The sequence below is a fragment of the Engystomops pustulosus genome, chromosome 3 (genome assembly GCF_040894005.1).
Source record: "Engystomops pustulosus chromosome 3, aEngPut4.maternal, whole genome shotgun sequence".
Classification (NCBI taxonomy): Eukaryota; Metazoa; Chordata; class Amphibia; order Anura; family Leptodactylidae; genus Engystomops; species Engystomops pustulosus.
In genome coordinates, this window is record NC_092413.1 from 203012922 (window position 1) to 203036936 (window position 24015).

General features: G+C 44.3%; 1 protein-coding gene across 5 annotated transcripts in view; it reads right to left on the reverse strand.

The window, feature by feature from the left end:
* Positions 1 to 1494: 1494 nt before the first annotated feature.
* The window catches only part of CYRIA (CYFIP related Rac1 interactor A), a 74329-nt gene continuing 51808 nt past the window's right edge, over positions 1495 to 24015 (reverse strand). For 3 of the 5 annotated variants that reach the window (XM_072143613.1, XM_072143611.1, XM_072143612.1), the window contains exons 3-12: positions 21464 to 21543; positions 15527 to 15648; positions 14573 to 14678; positions 12592 to 12728; positions 12437 to 12514; positions 11109 to 11225; positions 8586 to 8665; positions 7286 to 7412; positions 6498 to 6568; positions 1495 to 5191 (exon numbers count right to left, since the gene is read on the reverse strand). In XM_072143613.1, the coding sequence (XP_071999714.1) occupies positions 5128 to 5191; positions 6498 to 6568; positions 7286 to 7412; positions 8586 to 8665; positions 11109 to 11225; positions 12437 to 12514; positions 12592 to 12728; positions 14573 to 14678; positions 15527 to 15648; positions 21464 to 21536 (975 nt within the window). In that variant the 5' untranslated portion in view covers positions 21537 to 21543 and the 3' untranslated portion in view covers positions 1495 to 5127. Of the gene's footprint in view, positions 5192 to 6497; positions 6569 to 7285; positions 7413 to 8585; positions 8666 to 11108; positions 11226 to 12436; positions 12515 to 12591; positions 12729 to 14572; positions 14679 to 15526; positions 15649 to 21463; positions 21544 to 21693; positions 21774 to 24015 lie in introns of all 5 variants that reach the window. The other 2 variants (XM_072143615.1, XM_072143616.1) reach the window with 1 other exon arrangement.

Genomic DNA, 24015 nt, shown 5'->3' on the forward strand with positions numbered 1-24015 from the left:
ACCAAAATCATCATTTATACCTTTGTAGATATTTTGCACTTTTACATTCTGTGTAGTTGTTTTTACAATACTACATTGTTCTTAAATGGTCAAGAACTTTTCAAAAACTTTTTGCAAAATTCAGTAGTAGAAAGGATCACAGTAAACTTTATAATATATGTCTTATCAGAGGAAAGTGCTTCCTTCTCCACTTACTTGGACTCTTATCCTCCTTTCTAATCCTCTTTTCACTCTGTAATCTTTACTGAATTCCCTCTTGCTAGTAAAGGGCCAGAAACAGACTGAGGTGTCAGATTACATAGCAGCCTATGCAGAGGGGAGGGGGAGCAGCGAGTCACTAACAAGTCTCCACCCACAAGCCAAGAAGGACACCAGATTTAGAGACATACACTGCAAAGGTTTAAGAAACGTAAGTCACACTATGACCTGACACAGCGTTGTCCCTCATATACAGAGACTAGAATACAAGAAGTTCTGCAAATGATGGTGAAAAGTGTGGCACGCTTTAAAATAAATCTTTATTTTTGATTTTGCAGTAAAAGGACACTGTGAGCATTACTGATCACTTATATGGGGCCTGGGGAGGCGGAGCATGACACATTAAATTAAAGAACAGCATAGAATACCTGTAACAAGCTCAACCCCTTCAGACACAACCTTGGGTAGAACACATTGGGAGGGATCATTTACTAAGGGCCCGATTCGCGTTTTCCCGACGTGTTACCCGAATATTTCAGATTTGCGCCGATTTTCCCCGAATTGGCCTGGGATTTTGGCGCACGCGATCGGTTTGTGGCGCATCGGCGCTGGCATGCACGCGACGGAAATCGGCGGGCGTGGCCGTCGGAAAACCCGACGGATTTGGAAAAACCGCCGTATTTAAAAAAATAAATAAATAAAAAATTGGTAGCACGGGCCATACTCACATGCACCACGATGAAGACGATGAACTGGGGGCACCTCGGCGGACTTCGGCGCAGCAGCGACACCTGGTGGACATCGGGCGCAGGACCTTCATGAATCGCCGGAAGACCCGAACACTTGTCGGAGAAGCCGCCGCTGGAACGCGAATGGACCGGGTAAGTAAATGTGCCCCATTGTATTAGTAGATATAAATTGGTAGCAGATACTCCAATGCGCTTCATTGTAAAAATGTATAGAACATGACACTATTCAACAAAAGATTTAAAGGGATTGTCCAAAAAAAAAAAACGCAAACCATTTCTGTTTCCATTTAGGGAATACGCACTTTGCTCTGTGACTAGAAAGCCAATTGTAAAGCATCTCTTACTTTAGAGCACTTTGATTCACCCACTATAAAATGCCAATTGTTCTAATGTATGAACTAGAGCAGGTCACCCCCCTTAACTCTTTTTGTAATGCCTGAATGTGCAATGTTCTGCTATTTCATGGCTTAATCAGACACTGTCTCAAGAAGCTGACCCCCTTTCAAGGGCTGCAAAAATATTAGGAAACCATGGCCGTTTTCTTTAAAAAAAAAATAACACCATCACAGGTCACGTCTGGTACTGCAGCCTAGCACAAATGGAATGAATGGGCTGGAACGGCAATATCACACATAACCAATAAGGCAGACAGAGAATGCTTGGTAATGGCTAAGGTAAGTGGATATAAGAAACTTACAGTAGATGCAGTGGTATCTAGATCAATTTGGGTCATCAGGACACAGATTTAATATTAGAACCTAATAGAATAAATTCCTTAGGCAGTTTTAATTTTGTTGAAACAAAATGAATGAAAATGTTGGTACTGTCACTTTTAGAGTACTGGTACTTGATATTGTAGAAAGTTGGTATGTGGTAAGTTGATTAAAAACTCATGAAAACCTGCAGTTTACAGTGACAAACTGTGACTATACAGCTACAGTATATCTAGCATTGCAATTTTTGCTGCAGATGTTTCAGTATATGGAGAATATTTGTTTGAAGGGAACTGGTCACAACCGATTTTCCCTGCAGAACTGATCTGATACAAAACCCCAAAATGGTATAAATAAATGAATACAACAAAACTCACTGTCATTCATCACAAATTAGAGCTTAAATAGTTTGCTTTTAAGATTCAAAAAATGTGATGGCCTCTCTAAAGCAGGTGGAGTTATTTCCAAGATGACCACCACAGGATACTACAAGTCCCATGACCCCTCAGTTCTCAGTAACAGCTCCTACCTCTCATGCTCTGCTTCCAGTGATGATGTAACAGACTGTCCTACTCTGTTACCATAGTGATGATGTGTAACTGCCATCACTGCACATTACCTCTCTGAGATGATGTCTCCCCACAACACCGGCCATACAGGATGTACTGCAACCAACCCACTACAGAAAAACATAGTGGTGATCACATGACCTGCCCAGGCAGGTGCAGGACATGTGACCAGCGGCCATCTTCTGTCCTGTGTCTGCTGCACAGGGACAAAATCACAGGACTAATTAAAGGGCCAGTAGCATTTTAATAGGAATTATGCTTATTCCTGGATTACCCATTTAAGATTTTCTAGATCCTGTATATTAGGATGATTTTGTTTTCCGCAGCAGATTTTGAGCATAAAAGCCCAGATTGTAATCTGGATTGGGTGAATTTACCCTTCGGTCTCCACATTTGCACCTAGAGTTATCCTAGAGGGATAACATGCATTACTACTCTGGGTCGCATCTGTGTTAAGGAGTTCCTACGCCAGCAATCTGCTTGAATTTTGTTTCAAAACACAATGGGAGGGATTTAACAATATGTCTCAGCTCCCACCAGTCTCTAGCTGGAAAACACCAGTCTTTGCTGCACCAGATTTATCACCCGGATGATGATTTCTGGTGCAGCATAAGGCTGCCGGTTCCTACTTTTGGCTGGTCAAAACTGTACGCTCAGAATTTTGGGACGATTTTACAAAGGCCATGTCCCCTTAGTGGGACAAGTCGGAAAAGTGTCAAAAAGAGGTCTAAAAGTCTTACTTACTTACGTTGTGAAAGACATTTTAAAAAATGTGCGAACGCCACCTCAACGCTGGAGCAAAGATCTCCCTAAACTGATACGTCTTACCGTACGCGTCTATGACGCCTCTGTAATACAAGGATTGCCAATGGGGCGGTGTACTGCAGGAGATTGGTTAGTATATACGTTTTCATTTAATGTGGTCCCATACAGAATTAAGATACTATAGGAATCAGTCTTTGATGGTCAAACCCTATAAATCTAAGGGGACTAACACTATGTACATGTCCCCCAAGGCCCTACCCCTAAAGTTCTCAAAGGGTTCAGAAGTCCAAGAGGACTATAAGGATGCAGAGGCCTGTGAGTAATGCAGCGCAGCATTATCAGATCTGTTATTAGCAGCATCAATAAGCAAAGAAAAAAAAGAAGAAAAACTAATAATGAACGTCTATTACAACTCAGTTTATTTGGTACTGCAGTAGAGTAGCAATGAGGAATCCTATAAAAGGGACTTGGATATATCTGGGACTCTCTGTATACTGTATGGGCAGGGTTAGCTCATGCTCAGTAACGGAGTACAATAGAAGCGCACGTCTGTTAGCAGCAATGATCCACAATCAGCCAAAACCTTTACATCAAAACTGGCCACAAATCAGGAAGAATAAAAAGAAGTGAACAGCAAAGTAAAAAGCCCTGGGACCCCAAAATACCGGACGTCTCATACCGCCCCAGCACACGCAGACCACAGCATCGGCGAGATACAAAATATGTCAAAAGGAGCGCGTTTTCCTCCAATATCACATACAATAAAAATCACTAGTAAGCTCGTAGCTCGTGGCCAACTATCTAAGGCTACATGCACACAACCATGTGCTTACCTGTGCCGGATCATGGGCGAGCACACCAGAGGGGGGCCCCATCACCCATCCCCTCTACACTGCGGACATGTCCTGTCCTTAGTCATCCGGCCAGGTCACGGTGCAGTGAGACACTGTGATTATGTGCCATAGATCTCATGAGGCCAGACCACAGTCGAGTACATGTAACCTAAGATCAATGGCGCCCCCTAGGGATGTCTATTTAGAGATCACACAGAATAGGGGTATTGTAAGAATATATGTAATGTGTATAATCAGCCATAGAGCAAACCGTGGACTTCTGTCCTACACTACACGTAGACGGTGTCAACCAATATGGCTACCGGTGCATAACATATAGGAGCTATACAGTACTGTCACACTGATGCAGACATATTTGGAGGCCCTAATAGACAACGCAGGGGGCGCGTGTCATAATATCACCACATCGGAGAGTGCTGCATGCTCTGTATACTGCTATACTACATGCACGGGGCAGTATAGTAGTGGTGTATACAATACTGCATGCACACACTGTGCAAACGGTATGGGCAGCCATATTGGTGGTCACGGTGCAAAGGCTGTGACTTTGACATGTGACTGTGCGAGTCAATGCAACTTTTTTGACCTTATACTGCTTAAAAAAAATTATTCGACAGCGATTAAATTTTTTTTTTCGTAACTCAAATACGCATTGACCACTGCTCGTGCCGCAGGTGTTGCGGTCAAAGTCACTAAAGTAGCCCTCGTCCACTCACCGGACACTAGTGATAAGCAGAGCGTCTCAATCATATCCTTCATTTTTTGGGAGAAATGTACAATAAGGCCGCGGACCCGACATCGGAAATGTAACAAATAAAAACAACAACAACAAGAACATCAGTGCCTAAACGTCATCATTGGACGAACCGACAAGTAAAAACACAATAGCAGATACAAGCAATCAAATTCACACAGGTTTAAAGTATGGTTTAAGCACTTTGGTAAAAGAAAAAACAAAAAAAACAACAAAAAAAAAAATACATTTGTTCAATTTGCAAGTCCAAAAAAAAAAAAATATTATAATAATAATAATAATAGTAGTAGTGTATGTAAATGTAAGGTTGTGCTAAATCAGTCAGATTAATTCACCCTTCAGGTGCCAGGGAGCGGCCGGCTCCCCCCCTGTTGGGCTCAATACAAGTATATAAGTCTAAGATTCAGTGACGAGAAGGTAATGGCTATGTAAATACACATAAGTATTAACATCAATCTGTATTAAATTATGTAAACATATACATCTTCTGAGGTCAGTAAAAGAATCCTCTTCAGGCGCAGGACTTTACTGAAGCATCGTTCGGATCTGTTTCGAAGTTGACTCGTCGTTCAGGTGCTTTGTAGTAAACCTGCGGCAAGACAAGAAGATCAAGTTAAAAAGGAACCCGTCAGCAGTATTGACCATGCAGACAGTGTAAGGGGAATGTCCCTGGGGAGACACGTGACCATAACGTTATGTGTGTTGCTAGTAACAATCCGGAATGTTACACCTACAAGTCTCCTCACACTGCTGTTCTCTTAGCTCTCTGCATTGAACGGCACCACAGCCTTGACCTCTACTCTGAGTAAAAGGTTGTAGTAGGCTGCTCGGTGGATACTACAGCAGTCATTTACAGCATCTATCACTAAAATGAAACATGATGACTGTGGTAATCTTCTAATATTTATTATCCTTATAAAATCTACTTTTAGCGTTATAATAGAAGGGCTCTGGGGGGTGTTACCAGAGTCCCTCTGTGCTGTAGCTTCACAGTCTGTTACAGGAGTATCCCCCCGCCTCCAACTGTAAGAGATTATAGTAGACAGACGGAGGGGGAAACAGTGTAACAGCCTTTGACACTGCAGCACGGAGGGGCTCTAGTGACACCCCCATAGCCCGTCATGGGCATTAGCATAATTCTAAAAGTTAATTTTTAGAAGTAAGAAATATATGGATAACAACTATAAGAAGATTACAACAGTTACAGTGGCTGGATCTAAGTAAGTGTCCTCAGTTTTGGTGCTAGATTTCCTTTTAAGCTGTTGTATTAAGTATTGTTGTTATTACGTATCCACAGGATGACAATCTGACCCCCCACCGATCAGGAGAACGGACCTCCAGAGTTCACATGAATAAGGAGCCTGTTCTTGATAACAGAGTAAAGCGCCAGGTCGAGTATGTGTCCTGCTGCTCCATTCAATTCTACGGGAGCTTTGGAAAATGTGCAACGCAATGGAATCACAGGGACAATCCCATAGGTACAGGATGCATGCGCGACCTGATGCTTCATTCAGCTACTGAGAAGGGGACCCCCATTATTGTGAACTGTGGGGTTCCCAGCAGACAATTTTACCACCGATCGGATCATGTGGATAGGGGATAAAAATACTTATTAAAACCCCTTTAAGAGCGGAGAAAGCACAGCAGTGTCATGTTTTTCACAGTCCTGCTGCTACCAACAACATACACAAACATATGATTACACCTCTCTCTACACATTGTCTGCAGCTCTGCATGGATAATCTACCCAACTTCCCCGGTCTTATCTATATATCTATAAAGTTAAGCTATAGACACAAACACATATAAGCAAACTTCCAAATTTTAGCTTTTCAGTAAAGGAAAAAAAATCCCCCCCACCATCAATACAGATTTACACATTAGCCTTACTGTACCTGAGTGCGTTTAATAGGCCCTCCACAGAATCGGGTGGTTGCTCTTTCAAAACCTTTATACAGCCCTTCATCTGCACAGAACACACATCAATGTTACTCATTGTTATTATTCAGTCACTGAGAAGTGAGTTACTTAAAAGGACATCTACCACCAGGATGAAGGATAGTAAACCAAGCACACGGGCATACTGGTTTGCCCCCCCCCCCTTTGGCAGGATCCACTCTACTTTTATCTTCTTTTAGGCTTGTTTTTACAAAAAAAAAAGTCTTTAAATCTTATGCAAAGAGCTTGAGGGGCTCCGGGCTCCATAGCTGTTAATTGACTCCTAAGCCCCTAAGGCTCATTTGCATAAGTTTTAAGGCCTTTTTTTTGCAAAAACCAGGACATAAGGTAAAAGAAGAGCAGATCCTGCCAAGGGGGCACACACCAGTATGTCAGTGTACTGGGTTTACAGTCCTACATCCTGGTGGTAGATTTCCTTTAAAGGGATTGTATTACTGGATAATGGAATATTACTGAAATGTAGTAAAATGTATATTTTTAGGTAGACAATACTATGGCATAAGTGGGAGAACTAGCACAATTTGAGGCTGACCAAGTACTCCCCCCTCCCCCCACACTGTATAATGTTATATTTAGTATCTGCTATATACCACTACTTGGTATATAGGAGGTGCTGTGTAACCATATATGTGGCTTCTCTACACTGAGGACGTAAGTAATGGATTTCAATGGGTCTCAGTGATAGGTGGCCATATAATAGGTCAGTAACCCGCTGATGACTTACATCCATCTTCGATGTCTTGCAGAAGGCTCCTACGGGATGTACATGATCATACAGGATTATAACGCCGACCATTACTCTCATACAGAACATGAGCGTGTCTTCACTGGTGAACCGGCTCCTGTATTCTCTGCAGAGACAGAAGAGCAAAGGATATAACCCTATAAATAGGAGAGCCCTGTACCACCCTGACTGCATCCAGGCAGCAGGGATCTCTACATAGGCTTGTGGAAGAATCTGACCTCCAGTAGGGTCATTTACAATTTGCATCACTGTAGACCCTCAATTCTAGGAGATAAGTGCCCAATCAGAATAATGGGGACCAAAGTCCCTTATGTGCCCCAATGCTCGCCCAGGACTCCCTTTATGGGAAGGCAGGAGATGGCGGTCCTGGAAGTTCCATAGAAGTGAATGAAGCATAAAGACGAGCACGTGCACCCGCCCCTTCATTCGCACATTTTCTTCTCCTAGGATGAGCATCAACAATGGGACAACCCCTTTAAAGGGACCCTGTCGCCACATTTTTCACAAATACAATTAGTGACAGGTTCTAGAGCCCTAGTAACTAACTTACATCTTTCTTTTAGGTAAAAATTGTTCCCCTCAGATTCCCATGTAGTCAACTTTATAGTTTTACCTGGCATCTAAGCAAAGCTACAGTGAGTTGAGGTGGGCGTGGCCTCCTCGGGCTGAATCCAGCAGCTCCTCCCCATCCTATATCTGTATTCAGCTGTCATGTCATGTGACCAGGGTGACATCATCGCAGGTCCTTTAGATTTTTAGCATTAGAAAACTGTACACCAAGCATATATCTCATGAAATCACAGCATATTGTATTACATGAAATCACAGCAGCCTACATGGAGAGGAGTAGAAGTCCATGGAGACTGCCACGATTGTTTTATGTGGTCAGATATGTGCATGGGGTACAGTTTACTAATGTTAAGTAGCTGAAGGACCTGTGAAGATGTCACCCTGGTCACATGACATTAGGCCACGCCCTTCAACTTGCTCCAAAGATGCATAGATACAAGGCAAGATTATAACCCTGATTTTATGGGGATCTGAGGGAAACAATTTTTTAGCTAAAAGAAGGGGGTCGGATAGTTACTAGGACTCTATAGGGGAAGCAACCTGCCACTACCTGTACTTGTGAAAAATGTGGTGACGTGTTCCCTTTAAATCTACAGCAGATTTTACATGAATAACTGTAGGGTGCAGCATGTACATCGTGTGCAGACACAGCTGCAAAAATCAGTTCACGTTTCCTTCTAATACTCAGCCGCATAACACGAGAACTTACGGCGTTTCGAGCATGACTTTGCAGACGCTGGCCATTGTGCTCAGGCAGTCCGTTGTGTTTTCAATGGGTAAAGTTTTGTTCTGGAGAAGGAAAGAGAAAAAGTTTGTTAAAACTAAACATAAACAGGTTTTTTTCCCCCCAATTTTGCAATGAAGACAGGACTTAAAGGGAACCTGTCACCAGGGACCTCATTTTCACTAAAGACAGGTTGCAGAAGCCCATGACAGCTGCAGTGGAAATCTGCCTCTCTGCCTTTTCTAAGCATTTGCATTCCAATATAATTGTGTGTTATAACTTACCTTGCTCCCTGTCAAAATCCTGGGGTAGTCACAGAGGCTGTGCTTTGGATGCATTTCAAAAAACATGTGGCTTGTCTGTGTTACCCAATCCTCAGAGCTTGGCCCCCACCTTTGTGCTCCTGTCTAGCTCCACCTCCTGCTTCTTCTCAGAGGTCACAGCTTGTCAGTCTGACATCAGCGGGGGAGGGACAAGCTGTACAGGAGCACAAACATGGAGACAGCCTGCAACTCAGACAAGTCACATGTTGTTTTTTGAAATGCATCCAAACCAAAGTCCAGCCCCTGTGACTACCGCAGGATTTTGTCAGGATGCAAGAGTAAGTTATAACACACAATTGTACTGTAATACAAATGCTTAGAAAAGGCAGAAAGGCAGATTTGCACTGCAGGTGTCATGGGCTTTTACAATCTGTCTTTAGTAAAAAAATTAGGTCCCTGGTGACAGGTTCCCTTTAAAAGGGAAGGGTCTGGTGGGGCTCCAGTGGTGGCTGTGTCCAATGCTTCTTATCCCGCTTGATATTAAATACTAAGGGGAATTTAACACCTTCACCACTGCCAAACGGACACAAACGTAAGAGTTGCACATACCCCATGCAGATAGCACGTATATAAACAGTGTAACATACTTTAAATAGTTATATATCCTGAACTATGGCACCGAGATACACAATTCTGGTGTCATATAAAAGAGAAGAATCTCTCAATAGAATATCAGGATTGTGTTTCTAAGTGAAAAAGCACACAGAGAAATTTTTTTTTACTGTAAATTTAAACAGTGGATAAGATTTTTTTTTTTTTTTTTTAAATACAGCTTTAAATTTTTATTTCGAAATTTAAAACAGTGGATATCTCCTATTCAGTTTCACCTAGAAACACAATTTTGATCTTAAAGGGGAGATTATCGTCATTAACAGAACCCCAGATTGTGTTTCTAGGTGCCACAGTTCTAGCGATATGACCATTTAAAGTGAGTCTGCCAGCAGGTGACAGAAAGGAGACACTTTGCAAAAGTACATGCACCCTCTGCCTCATTCTCTGAACCTGGAAAATGGTGAGGGATTGACACTGCACGTACTAGTAACATATTTTGGTAATGGTTTATACAATTTTATGGCTTGTGAAAAAATATACCTTTTTTTAGACTTTTTTTTCCCTCATTTTTTTTTTTTTTTTTTAAATCTACATTTTCTGCCAATTCCGTAAAAATAAAACATTTGCAATGATATTATTCACGGTAAAGTCTCACATACCAAGTAAAAATTGTTATGAAATGTAAAGCGGTTTCAAAAGATATTGCAGTAAAAGCACAACAGAACTGCAAAAATTGACCTGGACATTAAGGCTCCAATGAACCCTTAGGTCACTAAGGGGTTAAACGGTGATCAGTATGAGTGCTATTATCTTGGGCTGATTGCATAGTCCCCCGTTACAGAACACGGACAGCTTGATCCTGCTGGCTTTCAGGAACATATAGTGAGGACAGGCAGGGCTCTCCACCACTATAGAATGTCATGTGACCAAGGTCAGTCAATACAGAATCACTGCGCTCCAGTCACATGACCTTCTGCAGGGTCACGAGCTGCAGCAACCCCAGTTTCAGAAGTGAGGAGGAATGAGGAGAGAAAAGTCTCATTTGTATCTTTATTCAAAGAGTAAAATGGGGTTAAGACGCTTGTACAGGTGTTAGTGCACCTCTGTCTGCAAATGCCCAGCTGTGTGCAAGGAATCTCAGCCTTAGGCTACATGCACACTGCCGTTGCCCACCGCACTGTAGCACGGCGGGCACACTGCAGCGCGCTGGGAGAGGAGGAGGAGGTGAGTGCAGCTCACCCTCGCCCCTCTCCGTAGGAACATATGGGGCACGGAGCCGTAATACGTGAAAAGATAGGACATGTCCTATCTTTCCCCGGGCTACGGAGCGGTATGGTGCTGCACGCTGCTGTATGGTGCCGTGAGCCCATAGAAGTGTATGGGGGACGTATATCGGCTGTATATACGTCCCCCATACATGTGTGTGAATGTAGCCTTATAGTTATGTGACCACTGAGGCCCAGGATCGGCTCAGCAGCCACATGCATATTATACAGGACTTCATCCCTTGCGGCCTGACAGCCGGCACAGAGTACTGGAGAATCCCGGAGCTATGAGGCTATGAGATAACAACCTCTGTCCCCATAGGTTTTTCTGAAAATAAGGAAATCCAGCTTATAGTCAAGAAACTTACATCAGACACGAAGCTGGTGGTGGCGTTACTGAGCGTCTTCAGCATTGGCGTGGCTTCAGCATAGAACAAGGACATTCTGTTTGCCATCTCGTTGTTTACTTCATTTTCAATATCTAACTGTAATAAGATCATAGTCTGTAATTATTATGGACAATCAGAAGATTACACAATATTACACGAGTCCAGGGGAGCCACGAAGGAAAATCACCAAGACGTTTTACACCAGTTTTAAATCAAATTGTGGTAACTTTATGAAAAGCTACAATTGGTCTTAAAGGGGAATCTATGACCATAGCAGTCCTATCTGCAGACAGCATGTTAAAGAGCAAGAGGAGCTGCACAGATTGTACATAGTGTCCTATCTGCAGACAGCTTGTTATAGAGCAAGAGGAGCTGAGCAGATTGTACATAGTGTCCTATTGTCCTATCTGCAGGCAGCTTGTTATAGAGCAAGAGGAGCTGAGCCTATTGTACATAGTGTCCTATCTGCAGGCAGCATGTTATAGAGCAAGAGGAGCTGAGCAGATAGTATACATAGTGTCCTATCCTACAAATCCTTTTCTGCTGTGATAGCAGGGAGGCAGTTCTATTGCTGACTTTCGGCCATCTATGTATCAATGTATGAATAGGAAGTTTTCTGTCATTCCCCTCTCCAACATCTCAACAAAGAAAGAGCCGATAAAAATGTAGACACCATGTACAATCTGCTCAGCTCCTTCTGTTCTATAACATGCTGCTTACAGATAGGACACTATGTGCAATCTGCTCAGCTCCTCCTGTTCTATAACATGCTGCCTGCAGATTGTACATAGTGTCCTATCTGCTCTGCTCCTCCTGCTCTATAACATGCTGTCTGCAGATAGGACACTATGTACAATCTGCTCAGCTCCTCCTGTTCTATAACATGCTGCCTGCAGATTGTACATAGTGTCCTATCTGCTCTGCTCCTCCTGCTCTATAACATGCTGTCTGCAGATAGGACACTATGTACAATCTGCTCAGCTCCTCCTGCTCTATAACATGCTGCCTGCAGATAGGACACTATGTACAATCTGCTCAGCTCCTCCTGCTCTATAACATGCTGCCTGCAGATAGGACAATATGTACAATCTGCTCAGCTTCTCCTGCTCTATAACATGCTGCCTGCAGATAGGACAATATGTACAATCTGCTCAGCTTCTCCTGCTCTATAACATGCTGCCTGCAGATAGGACACTATGTACAATCTGCTCAGCTCCTCCTGCTCTATAACATGCTGTCTGCAGATTACAATTCACTGTCATGGTGAGGTCAGCACACACACACACACATTATACACACAGACTCACGTGCATGTTATTTATCCTGTTTCGGCTTATCGTCCTCCTGTAGTAGCTGAAGTCGTTCTGGATGGCTGGATTCCTCATCTATAATGAGAATACAGGCAGTTATGTAATGTCACCCCCTATAGCCTCGCTGTATATATGCGTCACATGTTACTTACCTTCAGCTCATCAAAGCGCAGTGTAAAGTGCAGAATTTCAGCAAACTCTTTGGCCAGGGCCTGCTCTCTCTCCAGGTGTTGTGTAGGAGTATACGGGGGGCAGGTCAAGGACTCCAGTAAACTTTGCAAAGCTTTTTCTATAGGAAGAAAGACATTTTAACCAATCAGAGTTTACAAGGAATGAGCGGTCAGTAATTATGTTATCAGCTCTGGGGGTCTACTTTAATATTAATTGCATAGTCTGGGGCCCGGGTCATTATCTATGGCCTGGTCTGGGGCCCGGGTCATTATCTATCGTTTGGTCTGGGGCCCGGGTCATTATCTATCGTTTGGTCTGGGGCCCGGGGTCATTATCTATCGTCTGGTCTAGGGTCCGGGGTCATTATCTATCGTCTGGTCTAGGGTCCGGGGTCATTATCTATCGTTTGGTCTGGGGCCCGGGGTCATTATCTATCGTCTGGTCTAGGGTCCGGGGTCATTATCTATCGTCTAGTCTAGGGTCCGGGGTCATTATCTATCGTCTGGTCTAGGGTCCGGGGTCATTATCTATCGTCTGGTCTAGGGTCCGGGGTCATTATCTATCGTCTGGTCTAGGGTCCGGGGTCATTATCTATCGTCTGGTCTAGGGTCCGGGGTCATTATCTATCGTCTGGTCTAGGGTCCAGGGTCATTATCTATCGTCTGGTCTAGGGTCCAGGGTCATTATCTATCGTCTGGTCTAGGGTCCAGGGTCATTATCTATCGTCTGGTCTAGGGTCCGGGGTCATTATCTATCGTCTGGTCTAGGGTCCGGGGTCATTATCTATCGTCTGGTCTAGGGTCCGGGGTCATTATCTATCGTCTAGTCTAGGGTCCAGGGTCATTATCTATCGTCTGGTCTAGGGTCCAGGGTCATTATCTATCGTCTGGTCTAGGGTCCGGGGTCATTATCTATCGTCTGGTCTAGGGTCCGGGGTCATTATCTATCGTCTGGTCTAGGGTCCGGGGTCATTATCTATCGTCTGGTCTAGGGTCCGGGGTCATTATCTATCGTCTGGTCTAGGGTCCAGGGTCATTATCTATCGTCTGGTCTAGGGTCCAGGGTCATTATCTATCGTCTGGTCTAGGGTCCAGGGTCATTATCTATCGTCTGGTCTAGGGTCCGGGGTCATTATCTATCGTCTGGTCTAGGGTCCGGGGTCATTATCTATCGTCTGGTCTAGGGTCCGGGGTCATTATCTATCGTCTGGTCTAGGGTCCAGGGTCATTATCTATCGTCTGGTCTAGGGTCCAGGGTCATTATCTATCGTCTGGTCTAGGGTCCGGGGTCATTATCTATCGTCTGGTCTAGGGTCCAGGGTCATTATCTATCGTCTGGTCTAGGGTCATTATCTATCGTCTGGTCTAGGGTCCGGGGTCATTATCTATCGTCTGGTCTAGGGTCCGGGGTCATTATCTATCGTCTGGTCTAGGGTCCGGGGTCATTATCTATCGTCTGGTCTAGGGTCCGGGGTCATTATCTATCGTCTGGTCTAGGGTCCGGGGTCATTATCCATTGCCTGCTCTGGGGTCTAGATTATTAATCATTGTCAGGAAGTATGACAATGCAGCCCTCGGGCCAAAAAAACTGTAAGTTGTGTAAAAAGGCCTCAGGCCTCATACTTAACCCCAGGTATATAGAGGCTTATGGTAAAACCCATAGCACAATAATGGTGCCACCATGTAGGGAGAATAGCACAAGCGATATATGGGGAAGATTATACTCTCCTAACAGGGGAGCTGGGATGAAATTCATCTAATCTGTCCAGTTAAAAAAAAAAAAAAATACCAAATTTGGCAAAAGGAATCTAAAATCTAATAAAAAACCTGTTTATTTTATATGAGGGTATGGTGAGTTCACTCCTCTGGATCTTAGCCTGTTACTTGTAGTACATGAAGACATTTCCCTGGCAGCTCGTGCAGAGACACATATAAGGATACAAAGAGGGAAATAAAAACTTACCGAGTCGTAGAGAAAACTCGTAAAAACGTTTCAGCCGGACGACGAGAGGACAGACAGAGTTCCAGGCTTTCTCCTGAAGATGGATGTCGTTAGGGTTTTGTATAGCCTACAACATGGAGAATACAGAATCACACATATTACATCTGGAGGTCAATCCATAGGATTGTAAAGGGGTATTTTCATATGGATTCTAAATATTGGAAGTCACCAATAAACTGGAAACCCCATGAATGTAGGGGTTATCCACTGCCTGGTCTAAGGTCTGGACTGTTACCCATTGTCTGGTCTAAGGGTCTATATTATTGTTAATTATCAGGTCTGAGGTCTATTATTCATTTTTAGTCTGGGGTCTATATTATTCATCCTTTGGTCTGGGGTCTATATTATTCATGTTTGACTGGTCTAGGATCTATATCATTTTTAATTTTTAGTCTAGGGTCTATTATTCATTGTTTTGCCTGGGGTTTATATTATTCATTGTTTGGTCTGGGGTATATTATTATTCTTGATTGTCTGGTCTAGGATCTATAGTATTCTTCATTTTTAGTCTAGGACCTATTATTATTCATAGTTTGGTCTGGGGTCCTATAATTTTTTAATAAATCTGATTAAAACAATTCTCATTTTCCATTTAGAACAAAAAGGACAAAACAGCCACCAACAATCCCACCCTCCCCATCTCCTAATTTGCGGACCACCGCTCCAGACCAACATATATCCATTATTAGTTCTGCTCCGCTTTCTTGATATGTAAAGTGAAGCCTCCATTATGGGCCATAATTTTGATATTTCTAGAAGATCAATTATGTTAGAATTTTGGAGCAACATACAGGCCTGTACTGAACCACACTAGAGAACCATAGAGGTGTATGGATGTCCTGGTATGGTTCAGTTACAGTTCTGCATTAGGATATTCCTTTCCCCCCGGTATAGTAGGGCAGGACGAGGCCGTACGTCTCGTATCTCTTGTCCGGCTCCTTTGTACGCTTGCAGATCTGACAGAATGCTCTCAGATTCCTGCAGGACGGCGATGACCTGGTTCCACACTTCCCGCTCGCAGTCAGTAGGTTGAGCATCTAGAACATCGAGAAGAGAAAATAAGAATTGCATAAGAGATACATAATGCCAACTTCTAACTAAAAACACTCCCTTAAGACACATTCCAAAAAGTGAAGATGTATGTGGGTGACGCTGTGAGGGTAAACCTGTTATACATTGTATCACTAGCACTGGTCGAGTAGTCTCGGCTTAGTCAGAAATGTCCCACCCAAAATTGGATGTTCTTACTGCAGGAATCTACACAGACCTCCCGCTGGTGTTACCAGAGCCCCTCCGTGCTGGAGCATCATAGGCTGTTCCTGTGTGCAGGAGACCGTCCCCCTCCCACTGTGTGAGATTGCATTGCGCAATGGAAGCGGGGGGAGGGGGGGGGGGAGATTAGTTTGTGAAGCTGCAGCATAGAAGGGCTCTGTTAACACCCCCAGAGCCCTTTAGGCTCATAAGAGGGAAGGAGTCCATGGATATTTTGATATTAGATTTCCTTTAAATTCATTAAGGGAGTAAGTTTGAGCACCTTTTTAAAGGGGTTGTGTAATGTTAGGTCCTGCGAGTGGTCTTCTATCCAGGGGCGCCCCCTCCCTACTAACTGGATAAATCAGGAGTGGGTTTGGTAGTGACTAGAGGGGCGCTCCATACATTACATGTGCCCATCTGATCAGCGCTAAATGGAAACATGTGTGATAGGTCGGGGGGCTTCCAGGACATGGTCTGCAGCCCTCCAGTCCTAATCCTAAGAATCCTGGCTGGCTCCTCCGCACTGGCAACAATCCGGCCTTTCTGACAAGGAACCCTCTCAGGTAACATAGTCCGACCTGTACCACTGCCAGAGCCCCCCGGGCCGGCTGCGAGCACGCTCCATACATTACTACACAGAGAGCACGTGTCTAATGACCCCTCCAGTATCCCCCCCTCTGTACCTGCATTCATGGGGGGAAATTACCCACAATCCCCCTGTGTTATATATGTGAATGTCCATACTCTGTATAAGATTAGGGAGAAGGTTCTGCTTTATCACCCACAAACACCCACACTCTTGTCTGCTTCCATCTGGTTTAGAAAACTAAGATGCAATACCAGATATGGCCACTGGACCTGAGTGGCGCTGTTTTAGGGTGTAGAGTAAAAATTTTGATTTCCCATGTAAATGTGAGCTCCAGATTTTTTTGAGATATATAAATATATATATATATATATATATATATATTTTTAATGTTGCTCTTTTTTGCTTCAAAAAGTGTCAAGTTTTGTTCTTAGGGATCTGTGTAAGCATACCTTTGTGTATGTAGTTAGCAGCACCAGCAGGACTGTAAATTATGGATTTGTATTCCAGGATCGTAGCTGGACTCAGTGCTGTGCAGGACTGCTGTGCTTAGTGCTCTCTGAAGCCTTATGTTCTGTCCCAATAGAGATGTGTAATCACATCTTTGCATGTGCTGCTACTAGGAACAGGACTGTGAATAGTGCATTTATATTCAATGATTGTAGCTGGACTTTGTGTCATGCTCTGTCCTCTCTGCAATCAGTTTTATGTATTGCCCCTGTAGAGATCATATCTTTATGTGTGGTGTTAGTAGCAGCAGGACTCTGGAAAATGCTTCAGGATTGTCGCTGGACTGGGGGAGTGTCTTCACACTTTTGTGCACTTATGTCTCCCAAGTAAAATGATAAACAAAGACAAAGTAAAATGTGTAGCAGACTGGTGAAAGAGATAATATATTTTTTCATCTCTGATCCCTGGCAGTAGCTATTGCTAGGGCACAACCGTGTCAACAGTCAGTAGAAGCGGATCAATCTCTTCCTGGACAGCTGATGCACTGCAAGATTTAGTGCCTTGGGTGTCCAGTCAGACTGAAAGCAAGGGTAGGCTATAAAGCGGCCATTCCCTTAGTCATCACAGCAGCCCTGGTCACTCCTTACTACAAATCAGCCCTAGCAACAGCTCCGCCAACAACAGGAAATATCATTATTATTAATAATACTAAAGATTCTTTACAATGGAGCAGAGAACTATGAACAGAGCAATGTTAGGACAACCCCCTTCCTTCTGTGCTCCAAGTCCAGCTACAATCCTGGAATATACATGTATTAATCACAGTTCTGTTGCTACTAACGTACACAAATACCAAACAGTGCTTGTGGTTTTACACGATCAATCCTGATAAAACAGTTTCCCTCCAAATGAAATGAGTGCATGGTGCAAAGTGCAAAACAAATAATACAAAACATCATGAAAATCAATTTAGATATGAAAAGCGAGAAGAAAACATGAACAGAACATTTCAACATGGAACATGTGACATGAATGCGTTAATTTCAATGTCTCAGGCTGTGACACGGTGCAGTGATGCTCTATGTAGGACATGCAGCAGGTTAGACAAGAAGGAGGTAAGTCATCACGGTCACTCATCCCACAGACCAGAGTTATACATTTCTGGCAAACCCTTTTGAAGAAAAGCGGTCACCAGATTTTACCCCAATAAAACCATCAGCCCCCTCAGGTAGGGTACAAAATATGCTTTCTCGAATTCCTTCTTTGTAAAATCTTACCTTTTTGCTTTATGTTTAACCGGAGATGAGTGAAGATTAGAGGCTGCAAAGAAAAAGTCACTTCAGACACCCCTATCTTCAGTTCTGTAGTACCTAGAAACATGCTACTGGTGTCATATTAAAGATAACAATCTCAACTTTCACGTCTGTGAGCTACAAAACTGGTGATATATATGTGGCAGGAATTGGTCATCATTTCACATTTTCAACTATGTCCGGTTCCGTAGACAACAGAACCACAAGCCTGATGTTATCTGAAAGACGAAATTCTTATCTTTAATATGACAATGGCAGCAAGTTCTAAAGTGCTATAGAACTGTAGATAGAGGCCACTGATGCAATGCCCCTATCTGCAGCCTCTAAACTTGACTCATCTCTGGCAAATATGACTCATCTTCACATGACATGGGGATTTTTATAGGTGGAGATTTCACATGATAGAGGGAATTCGAAAAAGGACGTCCCCTACCTGAGGAAGCTGCGAGTTTAATGGAGTAAAACCTGGTGAGAAGTTCTTTTTAACTAAAATAATTGAGTGGGGTTTATCTCTACCTCCACTTGTGGGAGACCAGTCGCTTCTCCTGATATGTCAAGAAATTGTTATTGTGCCGTTACTTCTGTTATTCCTCCTGTAAATATTTGTTACAACTTCCACATAGAAGTGTCAGTTCAGTGACACATTTCCAGGAGGAGTAACAGAGGGGCCACATTAGGCAATACTAAGGAAAGCTGCTCCATTTCAAGGGGCAAAGCAAGTATTTACCCTAGAGACATATGAGAAGACACAACACTAGAGATGAGCGGACCTCAACTTCCCGTTCAGGGTTTGGGTGCGCCCCGCTAGACCCGGGCACATTGCCGGAGTAGCTGCTAAACAGCCCAATCAGCTAATTAACGCCTCTAGCAACTAGTCATGGCTGGTATTGCCATCAGAGCCATGGCTAGTATATAGGGGCGTGAATTAGCCGGATCGGCTACTACGGCAATATGTCTGGGTCGTGCGGGCCGCCCCCCAAGAGGCAAGTTTATTTCTGCTCATCTCCCAAACTGCTATTGTCTACAGATTCACATGTTTCTAGGAAGAATAACAGAGGAACAGGACTTATGAGATGCCCCAGAATCGCTATATCAGAGGGTAACACAGACAAGTCAGGAGAGGGGAGGGGGGAGGGGGCTGCTTTTTGGACAGTGATATTTATACCTCCAGAAAAAAAGTGTTTAGTTTAAGTTTTGAGGAAATTTGTTAATAAGACATGCAAGAAGAAAAGTGCAGCCAAAAATAGATTTGCAACAACTTAGAGTGTCAGCGCCGGCTCCTCATAGTGTGCGGCCTGACCCCTCCTCACGGGGACCTCATAACTCAAGAATTCTTGTTGGTACACCTTTAAGGAATTCTACTATCAAAATCCGGCATGATATACCAGGGACTCTTCTCATATTTTTTTTAATCCATGGCCTCCTTGCTTCTAAAATCAACTTTTGTAATCATGCCAACGATGGTGGGCGTTGCCAGAGCCCCTCCGTGCTGTACTTTCACAGGCCGTTACACTGTGCAGGAGCAATTCCCCCTCCGTCTGCCTGATTGTAATCTCAGACAGTGGGAGGGGGAATTGTTGCTGCAATCATGCAGACGAAGGGGGGAAGTGCTCTTGCACAGTGTAACAGTCTATGAATCTACAGCACAGAGGTGCTCTGGTAACACCCCCAGGAGCATTTCAGATTTATCAGAATAATTAGAAAAGTAATTTTAGAAGGAAAGAGGTCATGGATAACAAGTATAAGAAGTCATGTGGCCTGAATCTATCCATCTATTTATCATGCTTGACTTTAAACCTATACTTGCCTCCTCGGCACTCCCAGTGATTCGCACCACCGTCCATTGTGGCCGCTCCGCTCTGACAGCGCTACCTGCCTGCTATGACCACCCTTCCCTAGAGCTGGGACAGGATACGGGTGGTCAGGCTTGGCCGCCGGTAGTTATTGGAGCACGTTGTTGTTTCTTTACAGCGGTGTGGGACACATGGAGCGGCGAGGGAGGTAAGTACAGGTTCTATCCCTCAACCCACTGGTTAAGTTTTAATTAACGTCAGCCAATCCCTTTAATGGTAGATTTCCTTTCCGGCCTTATACCCTACCTCCCCAGTGTCTGTAGGATTGATCATACCAAGTGTTATTGCCCCTGGAGGTCAGTGTAAGGCTCTGTGCACACAGGAGCGTGTGGTAAACACCCTGCACACATGCCTTGGGCTACATTCACATCACGTTTTTAACCCTCTGTTGTAAAGATACGTAGGGCACACTCCCGACGTCTCCTTACAAAAGGGGGGCTATGGCTATCACACTGTATGCTCATGCACTGGGATACGTCCTTCTGTTCTTCCCCTCTGAAAGCTGGAGGAGGAGTGAGCCAGTGATTGGCTGCTGCCGATATTTAGGGTGTTTCCCCCGTGATTTTACTGTCCTTATATGGACAATGACATCACTGGGGATCTCCCAGAGCGTACGCTGGAGGCCGGAGATGGATGCAATTCTTTGCATCCGTCTCCTGTAGGATATTATGGCCTCCGCTGAGCAGGAGGGAAAGACCTCACTTTCTGCATCTTCCTATCCTGTGTATCACAGTACGATACAGACGAGGTATCTGCCTGCCAGTACAAGACTTTGGATACGCTCAGCATATACATGTGGAGTCTTCCTAGCGTATACGTTGAGCATATCCGTACAATGTGGTATGAATGTAGCCCAACTATACCATTGTATGTGATTTTACTAGCAGCAGGACTGTGAAAAATGAAGCTTCAACCTATTTTTTTTTTTTTAAATCCCGTAGGTGTATGTTCACACAATGCTACACAGCCCTACCCTCCAGGTGACTGCTTCAGTATTAGCAGTAGCCTGTTACAGCTTATTCACAGAACAGTAGGTGCTATGGAACAGCACATTCCCACAGATAACCAAGTCCAGCTACAACCCTGGAACATAAAAGGTTTATATATTTTTCACAGTGCCGCTGCTACAAACACATAGGTATGATTATTCAGATCTCCAGTGACAAAACTTATGTAAGGTCCTCACTGCCAACAGATTCCTTGACCTGAAATCTATGCTTTACTACACAACTAGATGCTCAAACCTTTTGGTAAAAAACACTCCATTTTGTCCCGAATCCCCCTCCCTCCTCCTCAGACATCTAGATTGTTTGCAAATCTTCAGAAAGCATGCAGAAGACGTCATGCAACAAGTGTTAGTAAGAAATCATCACCGCCAAGCCAGAAAGGTGCTCACTTTCAAAGTCAAGGAAAAAGTTTGGTCCCTGATCAAGCTCTGTGCATGTAAGAACTTTTAAAAGATTTCCCATTTGGCTCCTGAAAAAAGGAAAGGAAAGAAGGTGCTAAGTGGTGAGATATAAAGTAACATGCGAGCAGAGGGTCCCCGGTGCAGAGATGGAGGGTCACCGCGTGTCTCATCAGGTCACCTATTATTCAGAAGAAACATTTTTTTTTTAAAAAACTTACTTTCAAAATCCAGGAAAAAATGTGGATAATTTTCTATTTCCCTGGTTAGCACTTTAAGAAGATTACCCATCCCCGCAAACCTGGTGGATACAATACAGAACAGTACACAAAGGGTCAATGCATGGGACACCACGAGCAGAGCGCATTATAGACACCCACAATACATAGCATGATGAGGTGCACGCAGCGCTAGTAGAAGGTAGTAGGGGGGGAGTTTGGGTGGTAGCCCGGGGCTTATGCTTTCTAGGGGGGACCATGGCCACCCAAAACACCCAAACAGAGAAGGGTCTTCACCCATGAAATACTCGTACATCTGTTCCTACTCTCAATACACATGTACACAAGAGCCACTTTAGGACCTTTTAACGGTCCTGAAATCAGGCAGAAGGGACACATCCTCCATTCCCATAGAAGCCGATTCCAGTACCAGATATATGAAGAGATTCCAGACTTGTAGGGGCAATACTATTCATACAGCACAGGACACATGGTGGTCTCCACCCTTGGCTGCATGGGGTCCAAAATGCTTGTAGGGGTGTTGAGAAATTTTGGAAAATTCTAAAAGGGAACAGTTTTTTTTTAATAAAAGCCCATGGCTGACTTCTAGGGAGGGTCCGCACAGCCTCAGTGGTATCAGTTTCACCTGGTAACGTTGTACTAGAAGAGATGATATCCCATAGATGTGTTGGCGGCTTCAATTCCTGCTCAGCACTTCCAGTCCCATGGGACCAGAATCACCACAGACAGAGAACTAAAGCAGTAGCAGCCAATCACATGCCAGGTAAGCATGGGTGTACTTAAAGGGGTGTTTAAAGAATCAGGGAACCCAAGAGGGGCAGATATTATCATCCAGAGGAGATACACGAGCTGACAAAAGTTCATTGCTGATCGTATAGGGTCATTGTGATCACCAGAGACATTGGGGCACATTTACTAAGTGTCTGAATCGCATTTTTCCGACTTTTACCGTTTTGCGTCGAATTGCCCCGGGGGCAATTGCACGCGATTAGATTGTGTCGCATCGGCGCAGGCTTGCATGTGACGAAATACGGGGGGCGTGGCCATCGGAAAACCCTACGGAGTCAGAAAAATCGCGCTATTTAAAAAAAAAGTGTCGCTTGACACACACTTGCATGCACCAGGAATAGGATGGTGAACTCCGGCGGACCTCGGCGCAGCAGCGACACCTAGTGGACATCGGGCGCAAGACCTTAGTGAATCGCCGGAAGACCCGAATCCTCAGAGAACGCGCTGCTTGATCGCGACACGACCGGGTAAGTAAATGAGCTCCTCGTCCCATATTCCCTTTAACTAGGATTTCACATTGAGGAATTCATGTCGTAGGTTACCCTTCCAACCAAATTATTGCTGCGCTTCTTTCTGTAGGTCGTACTGATATCTTATGGTCTTTTAATAATCAACCCATCGGAACCCAACTCTGTGCCGCTCCCTGGAAGGTTGAACCTGAATTCCGAACCTCAATCGGAATGTCTGACCTCTCAGTTTTAGCAGTCGTGGGGGTTCTTCACATAAACCCTAAGGGGCCCTTTGCACTTGAATTTTTTGCACCCAAGCCTCCAACCATGAAAGCTATAGAAATCGGTGAACACTACAAGTAACCTTCATCACGGAGGTCAAAGGAACATAGGCCCGACTGACCACTTACGATCCTAAACATAACCCCCTAGAAGAGAGCGATCTCAGCCCAGATCCTTCCAGAAATCAGAACACATATGAGATTTTGTTTACTCTCCTAGAAGCCGCAGTCACACGGTGTTGCCCGGCCACTGACACCACGAACATAAAAGGGCCGGCGCTTGTCCGCCGCGAGCCAACGTGTTTTTATTGTCACTTAATAAAGCCCCACAACGTGTAACAGGATCCTGATGGGGAAGGAGGTGAGGAGGACTTGTTTACTTTCCCCGGAGCGCAGGATCTCCCGGGGGTCCGCGGCTGATGTGATTAAGCCCCGGCGCTGGGAAATAGGGGGTGCGCGTTTGTTTAGTAAATGCCGAGCGGCTGGAAATGTAATAAACGTGTCCACATTACTCCGCAGACGGGAGCTGGAGACTGCGGCTTCCAGGAGCAGGGGCTTACAGTCAATAAGCTTTTCACAATGTGCCCGTGGCTACGAGGCCCAGGCCGGGGGGGCCTGGAGGGGAGCCATCGCTAATCCTCAGCTATTTCACTGCAAAGGGTTTGTATTTAATTATAGAAATGTATCTTGTATACAGGAGAACGAGCACCGTCACTGCTCCACTCACCTCTTCATCCGAGTGGTCGGACCCCCAAGCATAATGACACTTATACCCCGATATGTGA